The sequence below is a fragment of the Trichosporon asahii genome (genome assembly GCF_000293215.1).
Source record: "Trichosporon asahii var. asahii CBS 2479 unplaced genomic scaffold scaffold00004, whole genome shotgun sequence".
Taxonomy (NCBI): Eukaryota; Fungi; Basidiomycota; class Tremellomycetes; order Trichosporonales; family Trichosporonaceae; genus Trichosporon; species Trichosporon asahii.
In genome coordinates this window covers 553,846-576,964 of record NW_014040920.1, presented here as the reverse complement: position 1 = coordinate 576,964, position 23,119 = coordinate 553,846, and the positions used below count along the sequence as shown (strand labels likewise).

Below are 23,119 nucleotides of genomic sequence, written 5' to 3'. Positions count from 1 at the left end.
CGGAGCCGAGCTAGCCGACGCCTCGGCGAACAAACAATCGTCCTCCGCCGGGTCGAGCTGCATCCCCCTGACCCAATACATGCGCGACTGTATCTAGAAGCTACTAATGCTTCGACAACCTACACAGAATGCCAAATGGTTAATACGCGATTACTGGTAGCGGAATCCCTCGTGACCTTCAAGTACCGTCAAGCCTCGGTTGGCGCGACGATTTGCCTGGACCATGTACAGCTTCAGGCCGGCCGCGGCGAAGACCATGACACCGTTCATTGCTACAGTGAGCCAGATGCCCGTGGGGTAGCCCCTGGTCGCCTCAGATTCCTTGAACGCAACGGCGGCAATGATACCACCTATGCCGCCGAATGCAATCACGACGGCGGAGGTGAATGCGCGCTTGCTCTGCGCTCTGATGTTCGCCTGCGACCAGCTCAGAATGAGCGGACAGATACCATTCGACCCAGCGCAAGCAAGCTGTTGTCAGCACTAACTCCTGCTACAACTTACAAAGACACCAAAGTATCTGGCTCCCTTCTGACTCTTCGGTAATTGCGAGTATACCATCGTGCCGGTGATCATGACGAGGGCGTTGAAGATGACGACTTGGGATCTCCACTTAGTCCTGTCGGCGATGAAGGCAAGGGTGATTGTTTGAGTCATCATCCAAATTTGGGGCGGGCAGATGAGGATCTGGGAAAGGGCGTTGCTGAATCCCATGGACGCCAAAATGCTAGACAGTGAGTACTGAGAGCGGCGCGTCAGACTTACCGTGGCTGGAAGAAGGCAAGTGAGTACCCGCCCATGGTCCCACAGCAGAAGCAGTATCCCCAGATCCAGATTTTGGGGTCCTTGACGTAACGGAGGACCTTGTGCATGTCAAGCTTGTCGGCGTCCGCATCAGCTCGGTCGCGCTGAATGCGAGTCGTGATGAGGTGCCGTTCCTCTTTCGTGAGGAAAGTTGCTCGGTCTGGGAAGTCTTGGATGCCAAGGTAGGTCGCGATCGCCACGAGAATAGTAAGGACACCACAAAGGAGAAAGATCCATTGCCAACCTGCGAGGCCGCGCTTGCCATCGAGATGTGAGAAGCCCCAGGTCATGATTCCCGCCAGGCCCGCCATGACGCACGACACGGTGAAGAAGATCGCATTGCGGCTCGCCATGTTGCGGCGAGGATACCAACAAGCCAAGAGATATGCCGCGCCGGGAAGGAGGCAGCTCTCGAACATGCCGAGTAGGAGGCGCTGTACAACGAGGTGGATCCAGGAGCTCGCGAAGGTCATTGTGATCATGACGATGCCCCAAAGGAGGACTGCGGTGCCCAGCCACCAGCGTGGACCAAAACGTCTGAGACCCAGTTGCGACGGCAGCTCACAGACGATGTATGTCAAGAAGAACACAAGCGTGATAATGCTGAAGCGCATGCCGACACCGAGGCCGAGGGTGTTCTGCATAGCCATGTTGTTTGCTTGCCGTGCTAAAGAGACATTGTTCCGATCGATCAAAGAGATGCTGTACATCGCCGAAAGGATGGGGACAATTCGAAAGTCGACTTTGCGCGTGAGCCGCTTGACCTCCGCGGGGTCGAAACCATCATCTATGCTCTGAAATGAAGGGCATGAGCGAGTGAGCTTAAGGTCGTCGTCGCCGTTGTCGCTCCACAGCATGTTCGAGACCCCGAGAGCCAAGCTCTTCTCATCGTTTTCTGTGCTCATGTCAGTTATCCTTCGCCGCGAAATGTCTGAGTTGCGAATTGCCCAGGATACGCTCTTAGATATGCGCGTTCTTATATGTCGAGCGCGAAAGCGACGCAGTACCCACTATCGAGGCCCAGGAGCCTTTTGCGTCGGTCAATGTGCAGTCAGCCCGCGAGCCTCATCGTGGTGAAAGAAGGCGGCTAATCTTCTGTTGATTACGGGCAACATGGCGATCTGCTCCATCACATGTGCGACACACGAACGTTGTTCCAGTCCCTCGTCGTCGTCCGCAGCTGGATGACGAGCTTCATGGAGCAAACCAAGCTCATGCAGGATCTTTACTCAACGGATCGTGACCACGACACTCATATCCACGGCCACACCTTAAAGGGCCGGGATTTGGGTCGAGTGCTCTTCGGGCATGACGATGTCAAATCGCAGCAGATTAGAGTTTGACTGCGCACATTTTCCACGCTAGAAGAGTACATTCCTACTTCCGCGACTCATCGTGGCGCCGACTTTGCCGCTTGACCTGTGGTTTGCCATACCAGGACATGTTTCCAGTGGCTCAGACGAAAGATGCGGTAGGCGGCTCGGGGAGGGGGGGAGGGCGAGGAGGGCAGCGCGTTCTGCCCGGATCTTCCTCATGGCGCATGGGATCAGGAACCGCCCCACCACGTCTCTAGCTTGAACGCCTCCTGCCCGACTTCCATCGCGTACTCCTCCTCGGAGATGATCCGAAAGTCGCTGGCCTGCTTCCGGGTCAGACGCTCAGGATCATCGTCGTTGTCGCTCTCTTCATCGCCACCGGGTGGATGGCCAAGCCAGGAACTACCGAGGAGCCCCTTCAAGAACTGCTCTTCGTGCGTTAGGCCGTTCTTCACGTAGTCCTGTGGTCCGGCGGCCTCGTCCGATGGTCTCACAAGTGTCACCCTCGCGCCGAGTTTCAGCGCCTCTCGAGCTACCGGCACGGCTGCTTCTAGGTAGTGGTGCCGAGGCGGCTTCAACTCGTCTTCCGGAAGGTATACGAAGACGACTTCTTTGACACCATCTGGTACGGGGAGTATGTCACTGATAGAATCATGAAGATCTTGGCCCACTACGAGCTTCCGGGTGTGCCGAGATAGAGCGCTGCATGGCGAAGACGGGCATGCCGGTCTTGATGGGTCAGCGGGCCGCTGCGTGCGACTCCAAGGTGATCCGCTGAGCTGAAATCTCCTCAGGATGATCCGCGGGATGTGAGGGAAAACGCGGGTGAGCGGACTCCAAGTGGCCCCGAGGCGAATGGTGTGAAGGCGCGGCAGGTCATTAAGAAAAGCCAGCTCACTGATGTGGTGCTCATAGAGATGGTGTCCCCACTGGAGGACGGACACATCCAGCATCTCAATGGCGGAGTACAAGCTGGGCGGAACCACCGTTTCGATCGAGTCTAACCTCAAGGTCACAATTGCGTATCGAATGCGGAGCTTCCCTCGCGATGAGAGAATATAATCGCAGTTGTCGCCGCCTTCGTACGATCCCGCGCGAGTGATGGTGGGCCGAACTTCAAGCTCAACATGCTTTGCGAGGAGCACATCGATCTTACCTCTCCACTCCTTGCAGGCCAAGCGGCAATTAGCAGCTCCGTATATGCGCACTGCCTCTTCCAGAATGAGATCGGTGATGTGCGGGAAAAATGCGGCATCTATGGTGCTGAAAGTGAGATAAAGAACTTCCCGACGGCGCACCTTTACTTTCGAATAACCACTCGTTCTGGCTGTCTCATGCTGCAGGTGGTTCGAGCAAGACCTCTTCCTTAGTCAGTCAGCCGGTCAGAGGATTCAAGGAGACGGCCTACCGTGCACAACTGGGCTCTCGATGGGAAGCCGTATGATAAGCAGCTCAAGTTTCCTCCGCTGACGCTCACAAGGATCGGAGAAGAATCAGAGCAAAAGGAACACCAGGGCGTCCGCCCATCTGCTCCATCGCTGCTGTTGGGTTTGTCCACCACACGTGACTATCAAACAGCAACGCCCGCAACTTTGCGAGACTTTGGTAAAGGTGTGCAGGTCTTTTCTTGCGAGGCATTGCCAGAGTGACCCACCTCGCCAGAAGGAGATCCGCTGCAACCGCATGTATGCTGCACAGAAAGAACCTCTTGCCTGGGGCCCATTTATGAAGCAGCGGCGGTCGTTCCGGCAAGCAACTCGATTGCTTAAATCCTACGTCCGGCTTCCGTCTGTTCTCTCAGGTGGCGGACAAGGGGATGCATCTTGGAGACCAGCTCCTGGGCGGGCGGGAGACCGCAGCTACGAGAGAGCTATGGGAGCGGGTGCGATGCAGGCCCTGGGGTGCAGTGCGACAAAGATATGTACAAAGCACTGCAATGCGAGTAACGAGCAGAACGAGGCCTGGCGCACAACAGTGGCGTCGACGAGGAGCGGTTGTGCGTCGTGCGGCCGAGTAAGAGGGGTGGGGAAGAGGCGGGAACATGGCACGAACGAGCGGCGTGGGCGGAAGTGGGTGGGGCGCGCGAGACTGACCAGACGGACAGGCGAGCCTGCGAGTGAGTGATGAGGAGGAGAGACAAGGGGTGTGTGCCAGTCTATCCTTATATACTGTGCACCGGTAGGTGGCTGCTCTGCCACTACCGCCCCTCTGTCCCTCGCAGTCTCACCTCCCGTAGGACAGGGTGCTACACACCCATCCCCTACGTCCGGCTTCCGTCTGTTCTCTCAGGTGGCGGACAAGGGGATGCATCTTGGAGACCAGCTCCTCCCAAGAATGCGAGCCCCGTGCCCGAAACCAGTGGTACGGAACCTTGCTGGTCCCAAGAGAATGCGAGCCATCAGACGCGCGGGGTCCATATGTCGCCAGGGGCGGGGACCCCCGAAGCGGGGATCGACGACTGAGAGGCGGGGGCCGAGAGGACGCGGTGCCCCAAGGCGCCCACGGCGGCGGGCGTAATGTCGATGTACTTGAGGGCGGCGGCTGACTTCCAGCGGCCCAGCAGCATGATGTCGTCGACCGGGGTGCCCACGGAGGCAGCCCATGTGGCGGCGCCACGGCGAAATGAGTGGCCCGAGAACCCGTCGGTCGGCACACCGGCGGAGCGCAGCGCGCGGTTCAGGGCGTCAAGGACCGCGGATTTGGGGAACCGCCCGCCGGGGAGCCAGAAGAGGGGGTCGTTGTCACCGCGGAGGGGAGACACTGCGAGCCACAGTCGAAGCCTGGCCCGGGGGCAAACGTCTGGCGGGCCCTCCGGGATAACCACCGTAACGCCCCCGCCATGTGGGTCGGTTTTGGACGCGGGTATGTGCAGGGTCGCGGTCGCCCCAGGGGCTAGCATCACCGAGCCCCGGCGGAGGTGGCGGCGGGCGTCGAAGGTGTCGCGCGTGAATTCCCCGCCACGCAGGAAGCAGGCGAAGGCGAGGCAGAAGGCGGCGTCCAAGGCTAAGGCAGCCACCCTGCCGCCAAAGTCGGTGGGGCGGCGCCGTATCTCCGCCAGCACGCGACGGAGTAGCGGGAGCGTGATGGGCAGAGCTTGCTTCCGATGCTGGGGCGCAGCCCCGAGTGTGCGACAGGCACCCGTGATCAGGCGGGCAAGGCGGGGTGACGCCAGGCTAGAGTGGTCCAGGCCAAGGTCGATGTGCCACGACTTGAGGGCCTGAAGGCGTGCGCGGAGCGTGGTGGCACGGAGAGGGCCCTTCGCGCGGAGACGCTTCGCCTCGTGGACTAACCACTCGCCCGCCTGGTGCTCGGAGGCTGGAAAGTAGGGTTTGGTCCAGCCCCGCGTTGCCGCAAAGTCGGCGAAGTCGTGAACCGCGCCCTCGATGCGGGCTCGGTTGCTGGGGCTGAGGCCGTTCCAGAGGAACAGGGCAAAGTCGGGAGATCCGCCGACAAGAGCCTGCCAATTGCGCGGGGGCCCGAGGAGGGCTTGTGTGAACGGCCGGAGGCGGGGCAAGCCGTTCGCGGCAGTGTCGAGCCGAGGTAGGGGCGGGAGGTAGGGCACGACAGGTGTGTCGCGCAGGCGACCACCGGGGGTGAGGGCAGTAGGGCGGCCCGAGGGGCGCCCGGTGGGGCTCCGCCAGGAAGCACGGGTCGCTACAGACCGCGAATGTCCACCGGTGCGAGAACCTGTCGGGAGAGTGCGTCAGCAACGGCGTTGTCTTCGGAGGCAATCCAGGAGACGCGGAGGAAGATGCGGTGTTCGTGGAGGAGGGTGAAGATGCGGCGCACGACGCGCTGCGTGTCGCGGTGTCGGATGCGGCCGGTGAGGAGAGCGTTCACCACAGCCTGATTGTCGACACGGCACACAACACGGAAGCCCTTGTGCGCCGGGGCCCAGCGCTGGAGGGCTTCATGGACAGCTTCCGCCTCCAGGGCCATGATGTTGGCCCCGCGCAGATGGTCCGGAACAGGTGCCGAGAAGCGTGCCGTCACCGCCTCGGGGGGACCCAGGTGTCCGCCAAGGCCACTAGAAGTAGCCGCGTCCGTCCATATCTCGATGGAGCCTCGCGGCCGACGGAGGAGGCGGACGCCGGGCCACTTGCGCAGCAGGTTGTTCCACCAGCGTAAGTCTGACTTCAGGTCTCGGGACAGCCGCAGGGTGGCGCGATGACCCCTGTGTCTGTTGTCTGTCAACCAGTCGTAGAAGCCTCGAGTGAAGGCCCGACCTGCCGCCACAATGCGGGTGGCATCTGTCAAGGAGCCAACAAGCGACTCCGCTGCGGAGAAGGAGATCTGGTCGTTCGACTCGCGAGACAAGGCGGAGCGGACGCTCCAGCGAAGCTTCTCGAGCTTGTCGGGGGACAGCCACGCGGAGGCGGTCGGGCCGTCAACCATGATACCGAGGATCTCCACGCAGGGTCCCGTGAGGGACTTGTGACGCGCCACCGAGAGGCCCAGGTAGCCGCAGAGGGCATCGAGGAACCGAAGAATTGCCGGGCCTCGCGCTGCTTTGCACCTGCCGAAGAAGTCGTCAAGGAGGTGGCGGTTGCGCAGGCCAAATGACGCCAAAATCCATGCCAACGCTTCCGAGAACATGTTGAAAATGAAGGGGGAGGATTTGCCCCCAAAATTGAGGCAGCAGTCAACATAGTCCTTGCCATCCAGGTGGAAGCCAAGCAGCGCAGCGTCCGCAGCGTCGACCACAACGTGGCGGTAGGCGTCCTTGAGGTCCATCTTCCAAAGCCACGTGTCGGCATCGAAGTCGACGGTGAGGTCGTCGAGCAGACCATCAATGGACTGATAGGACAGCCAGCGCTCGGGGAGCTGAACGCCCTCGTTTACCGACGAACTCGGGACGCGGTCCTGGGTCCGAGGCCAGGAGAGGTCGTTGATCATGCGCCAGCCCGAGGGCTTCTTCGGGACAGCACCAACAGGAGACTGAGCGCTGACCTCCCCCGGGCGCTTGAGACGCGTGAAGCCTTTGGCACACGCTTCGCGAACACTAGTGCGTACCGCCGTGAGCGCCTCGCCGGACATGTTGTGATTGCGCGGCACAGGGCGGTCCGATCCGCGCAGCGGGCCGTCGTAGCCGAGTTTCGCACCGTGCTTGATCATGCCGAGGATGTTGTGCACGAAGGCGGGGTCGGGGTAGCCCTGGAGAGCGTGGGCCCAGGCCTCCGGTCGGAGGCGGGAGGTCGTGGCCGGGGAGCCGGCCGGGTCGAACACTGGGAAGGGGGGCGTCGTGTTCGGGCGTGCCGGCACCGGCGCATCGGGGGGCTGAAGTCCCGCCGCGCGAGCTAGGGCGTCGAGTTCGCGGCGCGCGTCCTCGGCATCCCACATGACGGGGTCCAGGTGTGAGGACCACCACTCGGGGGCGGGCGGCGCCGACGGCTCGCGAGGCGGAGCGATCGACGGGGGTTCCGGTGAGGGCTGGCGGGCTGTGGGCGCAGGCGGCCGTGGCGGTGAGTCGGGGAAGCGATCCCGTGGAGACGCCAAGGATGCCATAGACGTCGGCCCTGGCCCCGCGGAGGAAGCGCCCGGACGCCGCGGGCAGGTACGGGCATGCTGGCGGATGGCGCGGGGGGAGTGGTCCATGAAGTCGCACCATTCGCACTTGCAGTCCGGGGCATAGTGAGTTCGAAGGTGGGCGTATGCCGTGGCACGCGTCGCAAACTCCTGCGGGCACTGCGGGCACTTGAACGGTGCATCGCCGTCGAACCACAACTGGCTGGATAAGGCCGGGCGCGTACGCTGCCCAGCGGGGCTGATCGTGTGTGACCAGATGTGGTCCCGCATCTGGCCCCGTTGGTGGGTGGTCTTGCCGCAGACCCGGCACTCGAAGAGCGGAGCACCGTGCGTCTGCCAGTGCAGTCGGAAGCCCTCCTTGGTCTGGAGCGTGCGCGTGCACCCATCATGTGGGCACTCGAACGGGGGACCGCGGGTCCGTGGAGCGGGTCGAGGGGGTCCCAAGCTGATGATCTGTTCGTCGATGAGCGCACCGGTCTGCGCCTCGCCCTCCGCCGGGCCCGGCTCGTCCCCATCCGGCGGGAGGGACTGGCGGAAACACGTGCGGCAGTGGCGAATCATGCTGCCGGTGTGCCAGCCTTTCTTGCCGCAATTGGAGCACTCGACGAGGGGGTCGAGGTGCTTTTGGTAGTGCGACAGGTAGCCAGCACGGGATTGGCAGGACTTCGAGCATCGAGGACAGGAGAAGGGGGGTCCGGGAACGGGCGGCGCAGGCTGCGCACCGCGAAGCGTGATGACCTTGCCCGCCGTGCCGCCGACGAGCAGGCTGGCTGCGGGGGTGGCCTCGTCGTCGCCGTCGGACGATCCCGCGGCGGAGGGCGGGCCCCTGGGGGTTGGCGGGCCGCTCAGCAGGATGACCTCATCGGAGGAGTCCGAGGCGGGTTCGCCCACGTCCTCGTATTCGTCGTCTGAGGAGAGGGAGATAGGCAGGGCGGCCGGGTCCCAGAACGGCGACACGGTGTCGGGCACAGGGGCGGGGGAACTGCGGTCCTCGAGCTCAAGCGGAGCAGGTGAGGGTGCGACAGGCGCTGACACACCTAACGAGGCAGTAGGTGTGGCTGGGCTTGACACCCGGGGCACCCGGGCAGAGACCGGGGACACGGGGGGCAGAGGCGCCAGCACACTACTACGCGCAGAAGGCGTGGGAGCTGTCGACCCCGAGGACGGCGGTCCGTGCGCAATGCGCTCCGACAACGTCGGGCCCGGCGGCGGGGGCTGAAGCCTCGAGCGCAGCGGCGCCACCGGCTGAGGCACGAGGCGAGCGGCCAGCGAAAACGGGACCCTCTTAGCTCCCGGTGTAGCATTGGTGGGCGATGGAGCAGGAGGCGGGGAATGCATCGCACGAGACCGGGAGCTATGAAGAGAGGCCGCCGGGCTGTCCCGGGCTGTGTATGTCCGGGCCGGCGAGGTGGGGACGACAGCGGCGGGTGTCGCGGGCGAGAAGCGCACACGCTTGGCTGTGTGAGGCTGTGCCATCGTCCCATAGGCTTCCTAAGACTTGTGGTCGACGTCACGGGCGCGGTGCTGTCCGCCGCACTTCACACACACATGCGCGTAGTTGCACTTGACTGCTTTGCACTCGCCCCAGTTCCACCTGAGGCAGCCGACGGGTGCCTTGTCCTTTGTCGTCGCGGCGGCAGCGCGGGCGGTGGAGGTCTTGGTGCGGGCGCGGGGCGTCGCAGCGCTGCGGCGCTCGAGCCCCGTGAGGAGGCGGGGGTTGCCCTCTGTCACCCAGACTTCGGGCCGGGAGGCGCCAACCGCGAAGAGGGGCGTGGTGAAGCGGACGTGGTAGCGGACCACGGACTCCCAAGTGAAGGTGGCCGAGCAGTCGCCTAGCCACTCGCAGTACGTGTGCATGGCGCGCTGGAGGCGGACGGCCCGTGCGGGGTCGTCGGTGAGGCCATGGCACATGATGGAAGTCAGGTTGCCCCACGCGACTGCGAAGACAGAGAAGGCTGGGATGGACGCCATAATCCGTTTGACCACGTCAGGCTCAGATTTCTTGGGGCGGACCGTGCGGAGTGAATCTGCGCCATCTGCGAGAATCGCGACGGTATTGTCGTCAGGCACCTCCTTGTAGAATGAGTGCGTCGGTGCGACCAGATGGACGAGCAGATCGGGGGCAAGCTTTCCTGCCAGCGCGGCGTCGAGGTGCTTCTCGTCCAGGTATGCGAATTGGGCTTGGATGGAGGGGAGGGCGTCGTCGAACTCACCTTCATCTCGAGGGCGCTTCTGTCCCTGTCGGAACTCAGTGATGAAGGCCTGAAACTGTGTCGAGAGGGCGGTAACGGAGCGCTGCGTGTTCACCTGATTCTCGTACAGGAACTGGTACGCCTGGTCGTCATCGCCCCTCGGCGGGCCGCCTGGGGGCGGAATGGGGGGAATGGGACCGGGCGGCGGGATGGGAGGAACGTTGGGCGGCGGGTTGGGAGGAACGTTGGGGCGGGGGGGGACTTGGCCTCCAGCGTTCTGGATCTCGCGGATCAACGCCTGTTCCTCCTGGTCGACAAGGTCGATGTCGGTCTGGGCCAGCAGCTCCGCATCGCGGTCGGAGGCGGCGATGGCGGTCTCATGCCGTTCCTCGGCCTCGCGACGGCGGGCGCGAATCTCCTCGAGTTGGCGTATGCGCTCGCGGTTCGCGTCGGGGCGGAGTTGGAAGATGTCCTGTCCTGGTTGAGCCATGGTGGCGAGGAAGCAGGGCAAGGCGAGAGAAGGAAGGGCAGGCGCAGGCGTAGCGGCGTCGAAGGGGACGGAGAGCCAAGCAGCAGCGCGCGAGACTGACCAGACGGACAGGCGAGCCTGCGAGTGAGTGATGAGGAGGAGAGACAAGGGGTGTGTGCCAGTCTATCCTTATATACTGTGCACCGGTAGGTGGCTGCTCTGCCACTACCGCCCCTCTGTCCCTCGCAGTCTCACCTCCCGTAGGACAGGGTGCTACACACCCCTCCCTTCCGCCCCTATAGTATAATGGTTAGTACGCGAGTCTCATATGCTCAGTCGCAATCTCTAGATCTCAGTTCGATTCTGAGTGGGGGCAAGATCACCTTTTGGTGTTTTGCCTGTGCGCGATTTAGAAACAGCGTCCGATGGCGTCTTCGGTGCCCAACGGGAGGCTGGGGGCGAGTCGCGTCAGCCAGCGGTGCTCAGCCGGAGACACGCGGGGTCCCCGGCGTGATTTTCGAACTGTACAGGGCCGAGTGCGCAAGAACGCGTGACCGATCGCCGAAGCGAGGCATTTCAGTCCTCACCGCAGAGTCAGCAGCCGAGCCTTCACCGCAGCTTGCCTCCACACCTCCACCATTCGGTGACGGTCGGACTTCACCCGGCCGAAAACACACTCATAACTGGCTCATCGTCTCATTTTGCTGCACTTCGCTCTAGTCTACAACCACCGCGTGCACGCTCTCGCACCGCTACCCGTCGTTGAAGGCAGTGCGTTCTCTCCTCGCTTCCATCGACGTTTTGACGCCCAGCGATTTCGGCGAACATCGGAAAGGCGGAATCGAAAAAGTCACACGCAACACGCTGCCGATAGCAGGTCGTGGAGCTGACATCCAACGTCTGCAAGCCGACGTGTGCGGCTCGACTACACTATGCTCCCACTAGTGCGCGCGGGACTCCGTGCTGCGCCGGGACCGAGCCGGCGGCTATCGAGCATACGGACATTGCGAACGCCGAGCATCCAGATCCAGTCCGTCCCGGCGCGATGGGCCGACTTGTGCTGGGGCTGCTCTCGGCGATGGCACTCAAGCGACTCGAAGCCGCCCTCGAACACGAACACAACGTCATCACAGTCGACCCAGTCCTCTTCCTCATCTACCTCCGACGCCTCTACCTCCTCGACTTCCACCAGCTCGACGAGCACGACGAGTACAGGCTCGCATGCCGGACATGACCATGCCGAGGCCGCGTCTACGATGAAGAAGCCCGCGCAACATACCCACGGACACGACCATGACCACTCTCACGGCGGTATCTTCCACACGCACGCGCACGACCACAGTGAGGGCGCCGAGCAGCTCATCACGGCACTGAAGTCGGGCAAAATCGACCGCGGAACGCGGATCACGTTACTCGGTCTCGCTTCGAATGTCGGTCTGACTATCGCGAAGGGAGTCGCAGGACTGGCGATGAACTCGGCCTCGCTGCTCGCCGAGGCAGGCCACTCCCTCTCCGACCTGCTGGGCGACTTTGTGACGCTCGCGACGTGGCGTATCTCGCGTAAGCCGCCCGACGACAAGTTCCCCTTCGGCTACGCCAAGTTCGAGACGTTTGGCACGCTCGCTGTATCGGTGATTCTCATCGGCGGCGCGATCGGCATCGGACTGCACTCCTACCACCTCCTGCTCCAGACGCTCATGCCGTACCTTGAGAGTCTGCCTGCGGACTCGACGCTGGCAGGTCTGAAGAACTGGCTGCCCAACAGTGTGCCCAGCCCTCTGCTGGAGATGTTCCACAACCACGGAGCTGCCGGGCACGACCACGGTGCCGAGGGACATGTGCACGCCGCGACGGAGCCGGGCGCGATCCTGAACCCGCATGCGGCGTGGTTCGCCCTCGCCTCGGTTGTGATCAAGGAGTGGCTCTACCAGGCGACGAACAAGGTGGCCAAGGAAGAGAACTCGCCTGTTCTCCGTGCGAACGCGCTGCACCACCGCGCCGACGCTCTCACGTCACTCGTCGCGCTGACCTCGATTCTCGGCTCAAGCTTCACGAGCTACCACTGGCTCGACCCCGTGGGCGGTATCGCCGTCTCCTTCTTCATCCTGCAGCAGGGTCTGTCGCTCTCGAAGCAGGCGTTTATGGAGCTGCTCGACGTCGGTATCGACGCCAAGACCAAGAAGAGCATAGAGGGAACGATCGGCGACCTCGTCGACGGCAAGAACCTGATCGCGTGCCGCAACGTGCGTGGAACCAGGAGTGGAGGACAGATGATGCTCGACCTCACCATTGTGGTGCCGCCCGAGATGAGCGTGGCCAAGTCGCACGCCATCGAGCTCTCCGTCCGCGACCGGATTATGAACTCCCGCACTGATACGCGTGAAGTCAAGGTCCACGTTCACGGAGCTGGAGAGAACGACGGCCCCAATGGACCGTTCGGCAGTCCGGCGTCGACGAACGGAAACGGCATCAACAACGACTTCTCTAGACATGGGTGCTGAGCGAGGAGTGCAGCGAGCGGAAGCGATGTAGCAGATCATGAGATGTATGACACTAGAATGCAGCGTTCTAGAAGTCCGAGGACAAGTGCTTCAGACTCAAGACGCCCTGACCCACACGAGGTACGACGTCCAGAATTTCAGAACGCAGCACAAACAAACACACGTCCTGCCGGTCGCACTCCCCTGAACACATTCCGAAAAGCACGTCTGCGTACAAAGAGCAAAAGCTTTAGATCCTTCATCACCTCTTTCGAAGCTGAAGAACCACCCGTTCGTGCCCCCACTCAGAATCGAACTGAGATCTAGAGATTATGAGACTCGCGTACTGACCATTATACTATAGGGGCTGTGGGCTTGGATGCTGTTCACGGAAGCTCGCGGCCGCCGGAGGGTTTTGGGTGGTATCGACGAGAGAAGTGATCGTGAGGAAGGTGTTGAAGACATGGGCAGGGATGGAAGGAGTGATCGAATCGATCGAAGTACTGTAGGTGGAGGCTGTGTGTTGTCTCGGGCGTATCGAATTCTAGACGCAAGGTGAGGTGTGTGTTTCGGGCGCAGACGTACGTTGAGGCCAAGACCCAGATAACCCAGAATAGACCCCGAAATGGCGGAGGGTATCCTCGGAAGTCCGAACATGCTGCCAATGGTTCGACGAGAACCTCGGCAGTGTCACTCGGAAGTCCGAGAATGAATGAGCTCCGAGAATTGGTTCTCGGAGCGGTGGACCAAGGGTAGTTGGGCATGCCGCTTATCAACCTCTCTTGACAGTGAGACTGTCCTGGGAACTGGCCTGGAAGGATGTAGAGTGACGTATGACTCTAACAGTGCAGGCGAATATCTGTGGTCTGAAGATGGAGATGCCTTCCGGAGGTGCTGTTTCGTTGCCAGGAGTCGGGCCGGATGACCGCTGAAGGAGCTCCGGGTCGTCGCTGATGTTTCGTGCGCGTTCAGCTTGTTGACTGGTAGCCACAGACCGAACTCCAGCGATGCAATATGCAGTTGAACGGACAAAGCCTGGGTGATTGTGGCGTGCCACCAAGCTACTTTCGACCAAGTTCATGTGACCCAACTCAACCGAACTACTGCTGAGTGCGTCAGGCTCTCATCATCTTAGAGTTCTTGTCACTGCTGTCCGTGACCTTCGGCACGAGTGCCTTGACGCACGATCACCGGTAATCCCGCTCCGTCTCCGTCCCGATTGTACTTTGCAGCCGTGATGATCGTGATCACATGATCTTCCTCTGTCACTCTTGTTCGTTCCAAGCCTGGGACCGTTCTGGAGGTCACGATTCGAATCCCCGCGGCAACGCGGCAAGTTGAATAGTCCGCGGTCCGGACGTTGGTGCACAGACGCACAGAGTTCCCTGGCACTAACCAGACTAACCTTCCGGGCCGGGACTAGGCCGCCGAGATGCTAAATTCGGCGGCCGACTCGGCGGCGCTCGATCGCTTGGCTATATGTTATCAGCACGACAGCACCAGTTTCGGTCAGTGCAGTGGGAACGTGGGATCAGTACATCAGCGAGTGGCTGCGCAAGGGAGGGAAACACCATCAATGCTGTGCTGCCCCATGAGGAAGAGTTTATGCAGTCGTCAGCGTTCGTATCTGCACAGAAAGAAGAACGAGCGCATGGCTGACGCGGTGTTTCAGTGCGGAGCATTGCGGAGCCGTAGTGCCGGACGAGGCAGCGACGTCCCGAGCGATATGAGCGAGGCTGAGTCAACTCGTGTCAACACTGTGTGGATGTGTGCAGGGCCTCGCCTGCGCTATTGCGATCGCTGATCGCTCGCTTGGCGATTGGCATCTGCGTCGTCTGGTGCACTGCGGTACTGCGGTCGACAAGTGAGCTGCCGCATTTCAGAAGCATGCACGAAACTGCGGGGGCTCCTTAGCCCGTGACTGAGTGCAGATGCCAAGCATTCTAGGCACGATCCCTCCGTTTCGAGATGAGTGTTCATGAGCGCAACTGTCACACTCGAAGTCACTTTCGGACGGTAGCTCTGAACCTAGATGCGGATCAGCTTATCGCCCTGTTAGCCGCGTATCAGACGGATCAGCAGGAGCAATGTCGACCCGCAAGAGCAGCTCTGATAAGATTGGCATGCGTCGTCGTTGCAATGTTCGGTGTCTACGGGGGACTCATGCAGAGGAGATACGTGGTTACAGGCCATGACAGGCCGTCGTTGCGTTGCAGAGTGATGGGGTCCAGGGTGACATAACCCTGGGAAGGGCAAAGTGATGTGCAGATAGAGATTGCTCGGCGGGAATTCCGATGTTCCCACCGGGACAATCCGACGCAAGCGACGCACCGTCACCTGGCCGGCAGGTCTCACACTCTCCGATCGGATCCTCGCCGAAAATCTATTCTCGGCCCCTTCTTTGCCTTGCCCTCTCCACGCATCGCGTTGTGCTTGGCGCTCTGACCGGTGCCGACGCTCATGAGTGTGCGTCTCAAATCGTCGGCAGTCTCCTATCGCGACCATTGGACGCATTGAGCATGTTGAGGACGGCGGTGGTTGAGTCAAGAGCTCCACCCCGTTATAGTCACGGGTTCGGTTCCGAATCCGGGGGCCGAGAGAGCCCGAGCGGCGCACACGAGTTGGTCTCGGCGCGGACACTTGATTAACGGATGCAAAGGGTGGCGCATTAGCCTGAACCGAAGGTCGATTAAGAAATGCGCCAAGCCCATTAGTCAGATGAAATCTTGGTACAGGGGCGAGGGTCCCCGGCGGGCATCAGCGCTAGGGCTTTGTCGGGCTCAGGCACACTTGTTGTGGATATAGACATCTCGAAAGGTCGCGCACCTCTGAACCTGACCACACGATGCGATGGTGGGCTCGAACTCGCTTTGCTCTTAACTCCTACTCTCTTCTCATCGCGCGCCCAACTCATCGCTGACATTCTCTACCCCCGTTTCTTTCTTCGACTTCAACGCCCTTCTTCCCCTTTGTTCCTCACCCCCACCCTCCTTACCCCTTTCAACTTCTGATCTCCGTCTCCGGCACCACCCGCCATGTCCGCGAATCCCGATAGGGGCGCCATGCTGCCCCCGGGGCAGGACGCGATGGCTCACGAGGCCGCAAGGATCAGCGATGCCCTCGACTCGTCGGTCAACAAGCAGGAGATCCACGAGGAGGCCGAGACCGCCGGCGCTGTCGCCATTGAGGCCGGTCTGAATGATGCCTCTGGGGATCCTGCCGTGTTCCGCCCTGAACCTGCCGTGGCCGCAGACCCTGTCGAGATGAACAATGAGCCTTCCACGCCGATCGCCCCCTTCAACGAGAAGCAGTCCAAGTCCTCGACTGCCTCGACTTCATCCGTGATTGCGGACGATAAGATCCCGCAAGATCTGCTGAAGCCCGCGACTCACAGCTCATCCGACTCCCATGTTGCTACCAAGAAGCCGAAGGGTCTCAAGGCGCTCTTCAAGAAGAAGAAGGGCGAGGAGAAGGACACGAACGACATGGTCCCTCCTGTCGGCCTATTCAAGCTCTTCCGCTTCGCGACTCCCTTCGAGCTCTTCCTGCAGGCCATCGGTCTCGTTCTCGCCGCGGCATGTGGTGCCGCGCAGCCCCTTATGACGCTTATTTTCGGTAAACTCACCCAGTCGTTCACCGACTTTTCCAAGATTATCAACGAGATGAACTCGTCCGGACGGCCAGCGAGCGACTTTGCCGCGCAGCTCGCCGCTGCCAAGGCTGACCTCAAGCATGAGGCTGGAAACAACGCTCTCTACCTCATGGCTATCGGTCTCGGCACTTTCGCCTGTACCTGGGCTTACATGTTCATTTGGGCCTACACTTCCGAAATTCAGGCGAAGCGCATCCGTGAGAAGTACCTCCACGCGGTGCTCCGTCAGGACATTGGTGAGTCAACTTTCTGGATGCTGTGTGCATGTTCGGCGTGCATGCCGATGCGCAGCCGCTCCACTGACGTGTGTGTTGATCGGCGCTGACATCCAGCCTATTTCGACGAGCTCGGAGCCGGAGAGGTCGCCACGCGAATCGAGTCGGACTGCCACCTCGTCCAGGTGGGAATCGGAGAGAAGATTCCTATTTCCTTCTCGTTCGTGGCTACCTTCATCACGGGTTACGTGCTTGCGTACGCCCGTCATGCCAAGCTTGCTGGTGCGATTACGTCTATCCTCCCCGTCATCATGATCGCCGGATCTATCATGGGTATTGCTGGCACCAAGTACACCACTGGCTCGCTCACCTTCGTCTCGAAGGCTGGTACCCTCGCTGAGGAGGTCATCTCCTCGATCCGCACTGTACAGGCCTTTGGTGCCAAGCGCACCCTCGGAGCCATGTTCGACGCCCTTATTGGCAAGAGCCGAGACGTTGGTATCAAGGGCGCCATTGTGGAGGGTGTCGGACTTGGTGTCATGTTCTTCGCCATCTACTCAGCGCAGGCCCTTGCCTTCGCCTACGGTGCCATTCTCACTCACGACGGTGACGCCCAGGTTGGTGTCGTCATCAACGTGTTCATGTCTATCCTCATCGGCTCCTTCTCGATTGCCATGCTTGCCCCCGAGCTGCAGGCTGTCACGAAGGCCAAGGCTGCCGCTGCCAAGCTCTACGACACGATTGACCGTGTTCCGCCCATTGACTCTGAGGACCCCAACGGTCTCAAGCTCGACGTGGTCCACGGACACATCACGTTTGAGCACGTCGCATTCCACTACCCCTCGCGCCCCAACGTGCCTGTTCTGAAGGACCTGACTGTTGACTTTGAGGCTGGCAAGACGAGCGCTCTGTGCGGTGCCTCTGGTTCCGGAAAGTCGACCGTCATCCAGCTTATCGAGCGCTTCTATGACCCTATCAGCGGCGTGGTCAAGCTTGACGGTCACGACATTCGCTCGCTCAACCTCAAGTGGCTGCGCCAGCAGATTGGTCTTGTGTCCCAGGAGCCCGTCCTCTTCGCCACCACTGTTCGTGGCAACGTCGAGCACGGTCTCATCGGCTCCAAGTGGGAGAATGCTTCCGACGAGGAGCGTTTCAACCTTGTTAAGCAGGCCTGTATCGACGCCAACGCGCACGACTTCATCACCAAGCTGCCTGATGGATACGACACGATCGTCGGAGAGCGCGGTATGCTTTTGTCCGGCGGCCAGAAGCAGCGTGTCGCCATTGCCCGTGCTATCGTTTCCGACCCTCGCATTCTTCTACTTGACGAGGCTACCTCGGCGCTTGACGGTCTGTCGGAGCGTGTTGTCCAGGATGCCCTTGACAAGGCCTCTATCGGCCGTACCACCATCGTGGTTGCTCACCGTCTCGCTACCATCAAGGACGCCGACAAGATTCTCGTCATGGGCTCGGGTGAGGTCCTCGAGGAGGGCACCCACAACTCGCTGCTTGAGGACGAGGATGGAGCATACTTCAAGCTTGTCTCGAACCAGAAGCTTAGCCAGACTGGCGCCGATGACCTCGATGAGAAGGATGATCTCGAGGACCCCGACGAGATTCTGGACGAGAAGAAGTCGATCCCCGGCTCGCCCATCTCCGAGAAGGTCATGCTGTCCCGCCAGATGTCGCCCGAGCTCTTCCGTGCCCAGACTGGCCGATCCATCGCCTCCCAGGTTCTCGAGCAGTCTGCTGCCCGCCGCGAGGCCGAGGCCGAGGCTCAGCGCAAGATTCCGTTCATGAAGCTGTTCTTCCGCCTGCTCAAGCTGAACAAGGACCAGAAGAAGTGGTACATCATTGGCACTATTGGCGCCATCTGCTCCGGTCTCGTCTACCCGGCACTCTCCATCCTGTTCGGCAAGTCGATCAACGACTTCGCGATTATCGATCTCGACGAAATGAAACGCCAGGTCTTCCGCAAGGCTCTGTGGTACTTCATCACGGCCATCCTTGCTGCCATCTGTATCCTGGTCCAGATCACCGGCTTTGGCAAAGTCGGTTGGCAGATGCTGTACAAACTGCGTATCAAGTCGTTTGCGTCTGTCATGCGTCACGACATCGAGTGGTTCGACAAGGAGGAGAACTCGACCGGTGGTGTCACCAGCAACATCTCCGACCACCCGCAGAAGGTCCAGGGACTGATGGGTGTCACGTTGGGCTCCATCATCCAGTCGTGCTCTACCCTTATTGGCGGTATCATCATCGGTCTCTGCTACGCGCCTCTCCTTGCGCTCGTCGGCATGGCGTGCATCCCCCTCGTCATCTCCAGTGGATACATCCGTCTCCGTGTCGTCGTCCTCAAGGACGAGAAGAACAAGAAGTGGCACGCATCCAGTGCCCAGATGGCGTCCGAGGCTGCTGGAGCCGTCCGCACCGTCGCCTCCCTCACGCGTGAGCAGGACGTCGACAACATCTACTCCAACTCGCTCAAGACGCCGCTCAAGATTGCCATGCGCACTGCCATCTACTCTCAGGCGCTCTACGCCGCGTCGCAGGGTATTGCCTTCCTGGTCATTGCGCTCGTGTTCTACATCGGTGCGCTCTGGATCGTCGACGGCCGCTACTCGACTGCCGAGTTCTTCACCGGTCTTACCGCCGTCGTCTTTGCTGCGATCCAGGCCGGTAACGTCTTCATGTTCGTTCCCGATGCGTCGTCGGCCAACTCTGCCGCGCACTCCGTCTACGCCCTCTTCGACAATGTCCCCGACATCGACGCCGACAGCCCCGAGGGCAAGATCCTCGACCCTGCCCAGGTGCAGGGCCACATTACGCTCGAGAACATCCACTTCCGCTACCCCTCGCGCCCCTCTGTCCGCGTGCTCCGCAACCTCACCATCGAGGTCCCGCCCGGCAAGTACGTCGCCCTCGTCGGCCCCTCCGGATGCGGCAAGTCGACGACGATCCAGCTCATTGAGCGCTTCTACGACCCGATGTCGGGTGTCGTCAAGCTCGACAGCGTAGACGTGCGCGAGCTCAACGTCGCCTCGTACCGCAACCAGATCGCGCTCGTGTCGCAGGAACCTACGCTGTACGCGGGCTCGATCCGGTTCAACATTCTGCTCGGCGCGGCCAAGCCCGCAGACCAGGTCACCGAGGAGGAGATCGTGCAGGCGTGCAAGGACGCCAACATCTACGACTTCATCATGTCCCTCCCCGACGGCTTCGACACTGAGGTCGGCGGCAAGGGATCGCAGCTCTCAGGCGGACAGAAGCAGCGTATCGCCATCGCGCGCGCGCTCGTGCGCAATCCCAAGGTGCTCCTGCTCGACGAGGCGACGGCTGCGCTCGACTCCACCTCGGAACGTGTCGTCCAACAGGCACTCGACAACGCGGCCAAGGGACGCTCTACCGTCGCCATCGCGCATCGTCTCGCAACCATTCAGCGCGCAGACGTGATTTATTTTGTTTCTGACGGTGCTGTCGCCGAGAAGGGCACGCACGCCGAGCTCATCGCGAAGCGCGGAGCGTATTACGAGCTCGTGCAGATGCAGAACCTCTCGAAGCTCGACCAGTGAGCTGGCCGAGATAACCGGAGATAGCCGGCTAAATCCGGCTCATGGACCGGTTCTGCATCAGCCGGGCTTCTGCGCAGCTCCGCAGCTGAAGGGGACGAGCTCGGCCCAGCGGATGGGCTGAGCGAGTCGACGAAAACATGTTTCTTGGGACCGGCGGGTCATCTTTCTCATTTCTTTTCCATAGCAAACAAAACTGTAAAACCTTCACACACATCTTACAATACAGCTTTCCACCATAGAGGACGTAATGTGCACAGTAACAGTAGTATAACTCCAACTGCAAGGTTGTTCAATATGCATCGTGCATTGCATGGAATACGGAGATGATGGGTGGTGACATCAAGATCAGGAGATGACTTCCGGTGGTTGGCGTGGTTCCCTGCAGGGTCCTAATCTTATCGCTATCGATGACGGATGCGCAGCGAGGGCGTGAAGGCGTGAAACTGGCGAAATGCCATCCACAAGCGAGCTGAACTGGTAGAGCTCAGCGGGAGAGAAGTGGAGACGGTGATCTGTTTCCCGGGCTTCCTGCTCTGTGGGCTAGGAATGGAACAGCTCGCAAAATCACATTCGAACGCGAAACACCGCGCTCTGCACCTCACGAGGAATATCGAACGAAGGCTGCGCGCTCCGACACAGAGCCCGAGACGAGTTCCGAACACATGCATAGCTGGCCGCCTCACAGGACCACACTCTAGCTCTGGCTTTGTTCTACAAATATCCTGTTACTGTTGACCCGGAGATGCTTTGCGAATGCGGCTCGGACTCTCTGCAGAAACTGGAGAGGATTCGGACTCCACGTCGGAATCTTGATGTAGCAGACGAGAGCGGGGTTCATATTCACCTGGTCCGCCCACGGGAACATGTACGCCGGCAGATACTCGATCGACTCCTCCGTTATGAAGAGATGGATGAACAATTGGAGTTGACGGATATGGCCGTGCAACACGTGCTGCAGGAGATGGCATTGAGATGCGGACCCAGGCAGTATCTCAGTTTCCGCTGGGGAATCGCCGTCTTGTGAAAGACTCCCATCGTTTCCTTTGAGCGAAACATTGACGTTGAGGGCATCGTGGTGGAAAGGCGGGGCCAGATCGCGTTTGCCGCAGGAGCATTTTCTGTCGACCTCCATGGCAAGGAAAGAGGGTGCGTCGAACTCCAGCAGCTGGTAGTTGGGACCTCGGAAGTGTTGATCAATGAGGACGCGCTGCAACCGACCGAGGAGGGGAGTGAGGGTCCTCGCCTCAACATTGCGGATGATGAGTTGAGCTTGGAAAGATCTGAGTTTACACCGTTGCGCGGGCAGATCTCCTTCCTGCTTGAAGAAGGGGTATTCTGTCCCATCAAAGGGAGAGGCCAGGGTTCCGAAGAGAAGACCGGTGCTGCGGCTACCAGCTAGCACATTGTCAACGGTCACCGCTCTTGGCAGCAGAAGGGTATCGGTGTATTTCCGCAACGCTCGACATGTAGCTCGGCACTGAAGCTTGGTCTGGTAGTCGGCCTGGGCGACGATGTACTCGACGATGTGAGGGAAGGAGTCGTAGTGGACTTTCGAAGTGTACGGCTGGGGGACTGGGATGAGGGAGTAGACGAGGAGTTGCAGAGGAATCAGCAGCAGAAGCGTCATGAAGAACAATGCAATGAAGACATTCGCGGTCTGATTGTCATGGATCTAGGTCAGGTGACAGTGAGTGGTCCGTGCTGCTCGGACCGAATTGGCTCCGCATCGGTTAATCAAATCGGCTGATTACTGTGAGAGATTGGGAAGATTGAACACAGTGGTGGGTAAGGTGAACACAATGCATGAAGGAGGGAGGGGCGAAGGATCCAACTCCAAAGAAGCCATCTCCTCAACGGTAGCCGCCTTCGCCCGGATAGGCGACGAGGACGTGTTCCGGCGAGATGCTGAAGTGGGCGGCGAAAGAAAGCTTCAGGGCTCCCCTTGCCGTTTCGCTCACTCTATTCCCAGTCATTCCTGTGACACTGAGATCAATCCACACCTGAAGCTCCGCGTTTGTGGTGATGGAAGCACCATTCGGGAATAGATACCTTGCCAAGTGCTTGAATGAGGATTCCGAGAGCGGGAAGGGGATGATAATGTCCAATCGAGTCACCTGATCGTTGAGCGCGTGTTTAAGGAGATGGCAGTTGGTGACCGTTTCTTCCCCAATAACGATATCTTGCCGACCCTTCTCGTACACTATATCATTTGTTACCTCGCAATAACGAGCTTGTGGGTCGGAGTATTCAATGTGCACTGTGTCCGCTGCGTGGTGGAACGCAGGTTGCAGATTGTGCGTTTCGTCGCACGTGCAATGCCATGGAGGATAGATGCCCAGGGAGGACGGGGTCTGGAATTTGGGAAGCTGGTAGTTGGCGAAGCATGATTGATGGTAAAGGCTAACTGCCCCAAGCGGCTCGATTTGGCTGATTATGGGGTTGATACAGCTCGCATTGACGTCTTCCACCGATAAGTTTCCCGAGTAAGCTCTGATCCTCCTAATCTGAGCTGGGCGATCACCTTCGAAGGCGAAGAAAGGGTAGGTCTGACCAGAAAATGGCTTGACTGCAGGCTTAAAGTCTCCCATGGTGACGCATACAGCATCAGCAATGAGTAGTCTGTCGGTGAACTGCCGTAGCGCTCTGCATGTGGCCCGACAGCGAAGCTTGGTCTTGTAGTCGGTGTGGAAGACGATCGTCTCAATGATGTGAGGGTAAAAAGCGTGGGGAAGCTTAGAGGTCGGCCTCATTGTGATTTCTCGCGATGAGGGTGACGTCCTAAGAACGGGTTCTTGAGTTGCGATAGTGGATGTCCGAAGAGGTGGCGAGCTCGAGAGAGGCAGGAGTGTGGGAAGGTAATGGTTGTCTCATATGCCTGTCGGGTTCCGAGCGG

The 23,119-nt window shown here is 60.3% G+C and overlaps 6 protein-coding genes and 2 non-coding genes across 8 annotated transcripts; 3 read left to right on the top strand and 5 right to left on the bottom strand.

Annotated features, from left to right (window-relative positions):
- Positions 1-150: 150 nt before the first annotated feature.
- A1Q1_03967 (uncharacterized protein) lies at positions 151-1,709 on the bottom strand (the record flags this gene model as incomplete). Its single annotated transcript, XM_014328343.1, has 3 exons — positions 151-417; positions 505-703; positions 766-1,709. 3 exons carry the CDS (start codon positions 1,707-1,709, stop codon positions 151-153), a joined length of 1,410 nt encoding a protein of 469 aa, XP_014183818.1.
- Positions 1,710-2,350: 641 nt separating this feature from the next.
- On the bottom strand, positions 2,351-2,843 carry A1Q1_03966 (uncharacterized protein; the record flags this gene model as incomplete). Its single annotated transcript, XM_014328342.1, has 2 exons — positions 2,351-2,742; positions 2,792-2,843. 2 exons carry the CDS (start codon positions 2,841-2,843, stop codon positions 2,351-2,353), a joined length of 444 nt encoding a protein of 147 aa, XP_014183817.1.
- Positions 2,844-4,518: 1,675 nt separating this feature from the next.
- On the bottom strand, positions 4,519-10,328 carry A1Q1_03965 (uncharacterized protein; the record flags this gene model as incomplete). Its single annotated transcript, XM_014328341.1, has 3 exons — positions 4,519-5,606; positions 5,783-9,137; positions 9,195-10,328. 3 exons carry the CDS (start codon positions 10,326-10,328, stop codon positions 4,519-4,521), a joined length of 5,577 nt encoding a protein of 1,858 aa, XP_014183816.1.
- A 271-nt stretch (positions 10,329-10,599) lies between these two features.
- A1Q1_t030 lies at positions 10,600-10,683 on the top strand. The gene has a single exon. It is a non-coding gene; the product is annotated as a tRNA-Met (tRNA).
- Positions 10,684-11,563: 880 nt separating this feature from the next.
- On the top strand, positions 11,564-12,808 carry A1Q1_03964 (uncharacterized protein; the record flags this gene model as incomplete). Its single annotated transcript, XM_014328340.1, has 1 exon — positions 11,564-12,808. One exon carries the CDS (start codon positions 11,564-11,566, stop codon positions 12,806-12,808), a length of 1,245 nt encoding a protein of 414 aa, XP_014183815.1.
- Positions 12,809-13,083: 275 nt separating this feature from the next.
- On the bottom strand, positions 13,084-13,155 carry A1Q1_t023. The gene has a single exon. It is a non-coding gene; the product is annotated as a tRNA-Met (tRNA).
- Positions 13,156-15,822: 2,667 nt separating this feature from the next.
- A1Q1_03963 (uncharacterized protein) lies at positions 15,823-20,226 on the top strand (the record flags this gene model as incomplete). Its single annotated transcript, XM_014328339.1, has 2 exons — positions 15,823-16,675; positions 16,772-20,226. 2 exons carry the CDS (start codon positions 15,823-15,825, stop codon positions 20,224-20,226), a joined length of 4,308 nt encoding a protein of 1,435 aa, XP_014183814.1.
- Positions 20,227-20,920: 694 nt separating this feature from the next.
- Positions 20,921-22,976, bottom strand: A1Q1_03962 (uncharacterized protein; the record flags this gene model as incomplete). Its single annotated transcript, XM_014328338.1, has 2 exons — positions 20,921-21,883; positions 22,185-22,976. 2 exons carry the CDS (start codon positions 22,974-22,976, stop codon positions 20,921-20,923), a joined length of 1,755 nt encoding a protein of 584 aa, XP_014183813.1.
- Positions 22,977-23,119: the final 143 nt, after the last annotated feature.